Raw genomic sequence first — 8,559 nt, forward strand, 5'->3', positions numbered from 1 at the left:
AGGCGCTGTGGGCGGATCCCCAAGTCTGGGCCTCCTGCTTTGGGGGTCCCATTGCAGGAGCAGGAATCATAGCCTGGGATGCTGCTGCTGCTGCTGGATCCATTTATTCACTACGAGCAATTTACACAAATCTGGCCTTGAAAGAGGGAGGAAAGGAGCGCTCTGCACATGCTCCAAACAAGTGTAGTCTGCGTCGCCAGGCAACAGTCACCTCGCCGCTGCCGTGTCGCCATGGCAACCGAGAAAGAAAGCGGCGCGCGAAAAGCCCGTTCGGCCCAGCCCCTTCCCATCACCTTCGGAGCAACCAGCCAATCAGAGGCGCGGGAGAGTGAGTTTGCCCAATGGAAACTCGGCGGGAGGTAGCAAAGCGCGCAAGCGCAGATTGAAAGAGAGAAGGGACTACATTTCCCAGCACACCCCACCCAGAGGAGTCCAAGGCCCGAGCGGCACTCGCGTAGCGCCGGCGAGGAAGGGCTGAGGTAGGTCCTTGCCTGGCAGCAATAGACTTTTGTGCCGGAGAGAAGCAGGTAGGTCAGGAAAGCTGTATTGTCCCTGCTCACCACCACCTCCGTCCAAGGAAGGCAAAGCACCTCCTTGGGGCGGAGGGAGCCGTGTCAGCTTCACCTACAAAATGCCGAATATTTTCGGTATTTAAATCCTATCAGCCTCGTAAGAATTTTCTAGGCAGGTGCTGGTGAGGAATAACATGCCCAGAAGTCTTGAAAATAATGAATTATATGAAACATATTTTTTTAAAAAATAAAATTTAATACACCATTTGATCGCAAAGAAAACTAAACCCTCAAAGCAGTTTAGGGCGCAGGAGAAAACACGTGGCAGTTTGCTGCCGACTTGCTGGAGAAAGGAGAGCAAACCGGTTAAAATAGAAAAGCAGCGCTTCATGAACTTGCACCACAGATTCAAAATAAATAAAACCAGAGCAACATTAAGGATGCAATTCTCTGGACACTTGCTGGGCAGTGCTTGGCATCTCTGCTGCACCCCCAAATGCCTGATGGGGACCAGAGGGGGTTTTGCCAGCCTGTGGAAGAAAGAGGACCTTCTGTGTGTGGACCTTCAGGGGCAGAGTGTTTCAAGCCTTGGCAGCCACTGTGGAAAAGGTCCTGCTGTTTCTGCTGGATAGCATAAAGGGAAAATCAGTTGCTTAATTTGGGAGTGTGCTGCATTGGGCACCATGGGGCTGCGACACTTGAAGCATCCAAGGCTAAAAAGCTGAGCAACTTTATTCTCAGAGTGTCATGCAAACACTGAATGCTCCAGAAGCTCACCCAACACTTCTGGTATGATCAGCGTCCTGACACCTAAAGTGACTGCTGGATGGCTCTTCAGTGGAGGTGGCAAAGTTGTCATTCTTTCCTGCCTTCAGCACTTCTTGGTAGGCAGAATTATGTAAACTACCAAGCACCTGGTCAGCTTTAGTACAAGTTTCCTGCCACCTGCACTCTGGTCATCTACCAGCTGCTGCAGCTCAGTAAACAAGGTGCAGAGCAGACTCTGCGACATCAGAGAGGACTCCTGGGAGCAATTGTGTCAATATCCCATCTCACTGCACCGCCCCACAGTGCGACCCAGCCTTTGACTAGATCACCAGCTCTATCCACTGGAAACCTGCACGGTCCCAGCCTGCCGAGCATTCAGGAACCTACTAGGTTCCATTAATCTCTGGGGGCAGACCATAGAGTTGCTCTGCAACCCCTGCAGAGTGGGTCTGCTGCCCAAAGTTCATACATTCTGGCCATGACAACATGGTTACCATCATCCTTCCTATATCCTCACCATCCCTCTCCCTGCTAAGAGTAAACACTAAATCAAAAGTATGTTGGGATGGGCAGATGGCAATGTGAGACTTTCCATGGAGGCCATGAAATCCAGAGCTGGCCCTGAAAAGTACCCATGAGGATAGCTTGGTGATGGGGCATTATTTGCTTGTAGCAGTTAGGCTGTGCTAGCATTGCTTCAGAAAACAGTATTAAAATGCACTGTAAATGACTGGCATGATAGACTGTGGCTGAGAAGTTCACCTAGGAAATCCAGTTGGCTATAGGACTTGAGAAGGAAATTTTAAAAAATGAAAAATCAGAATCTGTTTATTAACTTGGTTTATGATAGCATGAGGAAATCCAAGCTAACAACCTTCAGCCCTTCTTGCAAAAGGCAGGGAAGATGGGTTTGTTCTCCTCAAAGCTTGACCTAAGCTCTGAGGGATGAGGGACATAGTTGGCACCCTCCTGGTGTTGTATTAAACTAGGATTTCATTTTAAACCAATTATTCTTTTGAAAAATGATACACAGTAGTGTGTGTGTATGGTTTTGATTCAGCATACTGCTATGACTTAGCTAACTTGTTTTGAGTCCTCCAAACATGTTTGATGCTCTGCAAAAGGAAATTTCTGCTTTGTTTTTAATGCAGATGTGTGACAAGCCAAGTGAGGGGAAGGGCAGGTTGAACCAAGCCTGGTGTTGCTGGAGTCTTGTTACCTGGGCTACTTCTTGACTTGACTTCTGTGTTTTGTTTCCAGGATGGCTTCTGGGGGCTCCAGTTCCCTGCACACCATTCATGGTGCCCTGCAGGAGTGTTTCCATGCTCTCCAGGAGCAACACGAGGCTTGGAAGAGAGTGCTAGCTGCCTGCACACCTCTTCTCAGTTCCTTGGCCAACCTGGCTGAGCAGATGCAGGCCTCCCAGAAGGTCTCCTTTGCCAACACCCCCCTGCGAGACTTCCCAGATCTGCCAGAGAGGCTGAGGCACAAGCAGCAATGTGCCATGGAGGCTTTGCTGGAGGTGCTGCAGCAGGACCACCTGTAAGGGCATCTGCTTTGCTTTGTGGGTAGGGCAGAGGGGAGGGGGAATTGCAGCTCTCTGGGTCATTCACAGTGTGAAGAAAGTTCCCGTCAAAATTATTTGGCAGCTGACAGTTTTTTGCAGGCAATGAACAATTCTGTATTATTACTCTATAACTTACAACTATGGCATCTTAAAAGTACATCTAAATTTATTTGGGTTGGAGCCAGATCTTAAGCTAATTGAACTTAATTCCCATTGAAATCAAGTAAGTTCAGCTGACTTTGTCTGGCTCCAGTCAGTTATTTATGTAGCACTTTCCCAGTTAAAAAAAGTTGTTTCATGTTTTTACTTATTTTCATAACAGCAGCCCACATGGGGTAGCTCAGTTTGGCTTCCCTTGGCTCTATCCAGTGAGCTTTGTGGCAGTTCCTAGTGAGCTGCCCAAGCTCAGCTCACCGTTCCCATTGCAACAGGTTGAATTTAGGTAAGACCTTTGTTCAAATTAGCAACGTTTGTCTTTTGCTTAAGTTGTCTACACAGCTTTTAGAGCAGGCATAGGCAAACTCGGCCTCCCAGATGTTTTGAGACTACAATTCCCATCATCCTTGAGCACTGGTCCTGTTAGCTAGGGATGATGGGAGTTGTAGTCCCAAAAACATCTGAAGGGCCAGGTTTGCCTATGCCTGTTTTAGAGAATCAGCCAAAAATTTCTCACCTCCAACCTGAGCTTGGGCAGCAGAGATATGCAGGCCAGATTCTCACCCCGTCTTAGACTTGTGCAAGGCCCTTCAGACAATATGGCGGAAGTGCAAATAAGAGAGAATGTAACAATGTATGATGAAAGCCAGTACTGTATTAGCACACTTAAAATAAACCAGTAGTTTCTCTGAGTGATTGATCTCTATGGAAACCACCCCAGAGTGTGACATGAGTGGTCTTTGTTTTGTGTAGAATGGAGCTCCAGAAAGTGAGGGATACTGTTGGGGTCCGTGTGGACAGCGTTTTCCGGCTCTGTGAGCAGCCAGGAGATGGCCTAACCCTGGAGACGACCTTCCAGCGCTCTGCATCATGTCCCTCATTGGCAGACATGCTGGAGTGGCTTCTGGATGTTGAAGAATTTTACCACCGCGTGTATCCTTTGAAAGAGTTATGCATCTGCAAGGTCCTCCTGTTCTCCAGAAACAGACCTTTATTAAAATACTTATCTATGCAGCCTTTATGTCTGTCTTGAAAAAGACCCCCAAGATAGCTAACAGTTCAGTTTAGCAATAAACACTGAAACACAAGCCAGTAAAAGAAAACAACATTAGCACTCCAGAATCCTTGTTGCCTCCAGCTCTGGATAAGATGCCTCACTGTTGATTCAGTTGTCACTTGTGAGAGTTGCAGGGCCCCAGCCCCAAGGCCATTCTCCCACAACTTTTCAAGCTGTGCAAGTGTGGAGGAGGCAGTTTCGAGCCCTCTTCCCCCAGAAACACTCTCCTTTCCTTCCATGGAGTTCAGCTCTTCCTATCACCCCTGAAAAGCTCCTGTTGAGAGCATCTGGCAAGATGTAAATTTACCAAATAATCCTGTGCTGGACTGCTCTCGTTTGCCCCTCTGATTTGTGTAGCTTGAAGTTATTGTGCCACCTCCTTTGACTGAGCCCCTTTGGGCTTTCCCCATTTTCATGGAGCAGGGTGAGTGGAAATGAGTCTCTGTCATTCCACTTTGAGCTGGCTGCTTATCTGTCCTTAACACCTGAAAAGATATTTGGGGCTCAAGTTTCTCCTCCTTCAGGTCAGCTACACAAATCTGATGGAGATGCAAGCTCTTCCAAAGGCCTGGGAGCAGGTGCTACAGCAGGGCCTCCAAAACACAGCAGAAGGTAATGACACCAATGTGGAACATGTCTTTGGCGATGAGGTGGGATCAATAGCAAACACAAACCCTCAGCTTCTAGTAGCTGAATAGAGGTATAGTACCATGAATATGGAGGCTTTATTTTTGGGTATCATAAATGTTAATACTGGGAGAGTGTTCAGTGCACCTTCACGTACACTGCCTTGTTGTGATCCTTACACCATTCCTGCAACATAAGGCAGTGCGCTAGTGCTGATGCAGGGCAAGGTTTCATGGCAGAGGTAAGATTTTGACGGGAAAGTCTTCGTCACTGGCAAATAGCCACCAACAGGCCCATCATCTGTGAACAGGTGCACAACTGAATCAATATTGGCCTATAGAAAACGACAGTGCTTTGCACATGCAGTATCCCTGCTTTGAAGTTTTACCCATGACCTGTTCCTCACAAAGAGTCCTCTTCTGATCTGTCTCTCAGAAGTGTTGCTGAAGGTCTCCTACTTTCTGGAAGCTGTGTGAGGACATGGAACTTGCTCATCTTCCCAAGAGAGGCCAGCTTTCCAGGGACAGCTCACCACCATGTGAAGAGGCCCAGACCTTAAACAGGGCTGCTTTTTGTTTTTGGATGGAGCTCCCCAGCCCCGCAGTCAGAAGATGCACAATTCCGGATCCTGGGCTGGTGCTGGCCCTCAGATTTGAAATGAAGAGTATGTGAACCAGTAGCTGGGGATCGTTCCTTATTGAGCCACATGCCACCATTTCTGGTAGGCGCCTCTTTGTAAATTAAACTTGATGTTGCACCCTTGGAGTGCAAAATGTCCCTTTTCCTGTTGTGCCTGTAGCTGTCCAGAGTGGAACAGCTGCAAGAAGCATAGCCTGGGTGAGGGTGTGTGGGGTAGTTTCTCCAGAAGATCAACCAGGTGTCCCTTTTTCCAGGAATAGATGCATGTAGCCTGGCTGAATTTGTATTTAGCCACAACAAAGAGGCAACATTTCTACATACTCGAATGACAGTTGGTCGTGGCACCAAACAGAGGAGAAGTTATGTGCATCATTTAAGTGGTGCTCAGAAACGGGTGTAAAATGTAAGTGTTGGTGAACTGATTTGGAACAGTGACCACAGTGCTATCAAATTCAACAGATAGGGAACAATGACTAAGATAGAAGGAATTGGAAGAAGGTCAATATAGCAATGCTGTTATACAAATCTATGGTGCAGTTGCACCATATGCAGAAATGCAGAAATGGAAAAGGTTCAGAAAAAGGCTACCATAATGATCAAGGGGATGTAACAGCTGCCCTATGAGGAACAGTTACAATATTTGGGGCATTTTAGTTTGGAAAAAGGGCAAGTAAGGGGTCTGGGGGAACTTGGGACCATCCAACAAAGCTGAATGTTGGAAGATTCAGGATGGAAAAAGAAAGTACTTCACACAGCATATAGTTAAGCTATGGAATTCATTGCCATAAGATGTAGTAACGGCCACCAAATTGGATAGCTTTAAAAGAGAATTAGACAATTCATGTCTCCTAGCCATGATGGTTATGTTTTACCTCTACTGTCAGACGCACTATTGCTCTGAATACCAGTTGCTAGAATCACAAGTGGGAAGGGTGCTATTGCATGCAGGTCTTGCTTTGGCGCTTCCTGTGGGCATCTGGTTGGTCACTGTGAGAACAGGATGCTGGACTGAATGAACTCCCTTTGGAGTTTTAGGAATTGCCTTGCAGGAGTTGTTAGGAGCAAAGATGAAAAGGGTTGTGCCTTATCCCTCCCACGGCTTTCCCCCACTTTTGGTGGAAGTGCCGTTCCCCTTGAGAAGCAGGCTTGAGCAGTCAGCTACTGTAAATCAGTTTTGATTGTGTTACTTCGGTGGTACTGTTAAATTGCAAAGTGTTCTGTCCTGACAGCCCTGTGAAGAAGGTTGGTAATATTTCCGTTTCTATACTGTGGCATCACTGTATCTATGGAAGGAAACTATCAGCTTTTAAAGTGTTTGTGACTGTATAACAAAATGTGATTGAGTTCCTACTGCTTCCCTGCATGCTGTGTGTCCACTTGAGGGCGCTTGCAGACCTTCCTACAGAGGGAGCGGCTGGGGCGAAGCAAAACCCTTTGCCTCTCTTACTTGGCATATTAGGTCACTAGTCGTTCCTCATTTCATACTCTGGTATTTTAAACAGCCCTGCTGCGCACCTGCTAAGAGGAAGATACCACCTCTGCGCAACGGGGAAAATCGCCTGCCTTCAAATATAATTGGTTTATTTTATTATTTATAACACTTTATTGTGAGTTGTCTTGAAAGCTGGGATGAAAGTCATTACAATAGCATTGTAACATTACAATAGCATTGTAAACTCACCCTGGTTTTATTCTACCTCCTCTGTGCTTGTTTCTCTTTTTGCATTTCTTAAAAGGCTCCTAAAAACTTCTTAAAATTAAATAGCCCAGTGCTTTTAGCTCCTGGTCCTCCTTTACTGCATTTTCCATCTCTTTTCTTTTTACCAAATGCATTTTTATCATCCCATATGATAATACTTAAAAAACACTAAGCAGCTTGGAGTGGGTGATGGCAACAGAAGGTTTACCATCTCGCACAAACACTCCCTTGCTGCCTCCAGGAGTGAGCAGCGCAGGGCTCCAGCAGGACACGTGACCAGCAGGTGCCTTTGATCCCTCCCATCTGGACAATCTGCGTCAAAGCTGTGCATTCCTATGGTCATCTGGTGCTTGTGCTTGTTACCCACAAAACACCTGTCACTTTTAACATTGCACGGCTCTACTAATGTAGTGTTTCTGGCTGGAAATGGTGATGGATGGGTTTGAGGCAACACACATTAAGGCACCCAAGAGCATCCTGCACCACTGCTGCAAGGAGCTTCCCTGCATTTGGTGTTGCGGCTGTTGAAGCGACGAGCTGTGTTTCTGCCTCTTGTGCTCAGAGCATCAGCTCTTCCACCGGCTGAGTCTGCGCTTGGCTGTAGCTTTCTCTCTTCCATGTGGCCTCCAAATAAATCAGTCAGAAGAGCAGCCTGTTGCAGCAAAGGCAACAAGAAGCTGAAGAATGCAAGAAGTGGCTGTTGAAGTTGGAAGGTTTACCGACTCTGAAGCTAGAGCAGGGTTTCCCAAACTTGGGTCTCCAGCTGTTTTTGGACTACAACTCCCAGCATCCCTAGCTAGCAGAACCAGTGGTCAGGGGTGATGGGAACTGTAGTCCAAAAACAGCTGGAGAGCCAAGTTTGGGAAACCCTGAGTTAGAGAAAGGGAAAGGGGGCTTCTCTATCTATGTCAGTGTTTCCCAACCTTGTGCCTCCAGCTGTTTTTGAACTACAATTCCCATCATCCCTGACCACTGGTCTTGCTAGCTAGGGATGATGGGAGTTGTAGGCCAAAAACATCTGGAGGCACAAGGTTGGGAAACACTGATCTATGTATCTGTCCCAAATGCTTTCTGTCCATCTTCACACATCCTGCAGAAATATGTCCTTCAGGCCAGTTATGAGCATGGCTGTGTCATAGTAGCGAACATGCTTAGCTTGCTTTCTCACTTGCTTTGGTGGATCTGGCAGGGTTTATCACATCTTGCCAGCAGTGCATGGAAATGGCAGCCTTGTCACATTTCTGGGGCCAAGCCCACAGCTGACATTTCTGGATCGCGCCCCACCCCCACCCCACACAATCACTCTGGGGCGATGTCACCCAAGGAATCATTTGTGATTTCTGCTGGAGGGCCTTTTGGGGAGTGGAGGTTGCCTGAGAGGTGCCACTCACCCCAGCAGAGCAAAAGCCAAGCCCGTTTCAGACTGCACCCAGCTGCGGACCTGAAACCAATTAGGCAGGGCGGTGTGCCTTTCCGAGGCAGTAACCCAAAACCGTCACACACATTAGGCTGAGATGGACGTTGAGAAGCGGTT

The 8,559-nt window shown here is 47.4% G+C and overlaps 1 protein-coding gene across 1 annotated transcript; it reads left to right on the plus strand.

The window, feature by feature from the left end:
• The first annotated feature begins 365 nt into the window (after nucleotides 1-365).
• AIRIM (AFG2 interacting ribosome maturation factor) lies at nucleotides 366-7,104 on the plus strand. Its single transcript, XM_081923055.1, has 5 exons — nucleotides 366-479; nucleotides 2,541-2,822; nucleotides 3,757-3,936; nucleotides 4,554-4,672; nucleotides 5,123-7,104. The coding sequence occupies exons 2-5, from the start codon at nucleotides 2,542-2,544 to the stop codon at nucleotides 5,161-5,163; spliced, it is 621 nt and encodes a 206-aa protein (XP_081779181.1). The 5' UTR covers nucleotides 366-479; nucleotide 2,541; the 3' UTR covers nucleotides 5,164-7,104.
• Nucleotides 7,105-8,559: the final 1,455 nt, after the last annotated feature.

Source organism: Podarcis melisellensis (genome assembly GCF_964234715.1).
Source record: "Podarcis melisellensis genome assembly, chromosome: 8".
NCBI classification, from domain to species: Eukaryota; Metazoa; Chordata; class Lepidosauria; order Squamata; family Lacertidae; genus Podarcis; species Podarcis melisellensis.

What these genes read in the sequence shown, in the direction of transcription:
- AIRIM (XM_081923055.1), top strand. Translation starts at nt 2,542, where the DNA reads ATGGCTTCTGGGGGCTCCAGTTCCCTGCACACCATTCATGGTGCCCTG. An exon ending in GTGCTGCAGCAGGACCACCT is followed by an intron (nt 2,823 to 3,756) that starts GTAAGGGCATCT and finishes TGTTTTGTGTAG; the next exon opens with AATGGAGCTCCAGAAAGTGA. An exon ending in GAAGAATTTTACCACCGCGT is followed by an intron (nt 3,937 to 4,553) that starts GTATCCTTTGAA and finishes ACACCTGAAAAG; the next exon opens with ATATTTGGGGCTCAAGTTTC.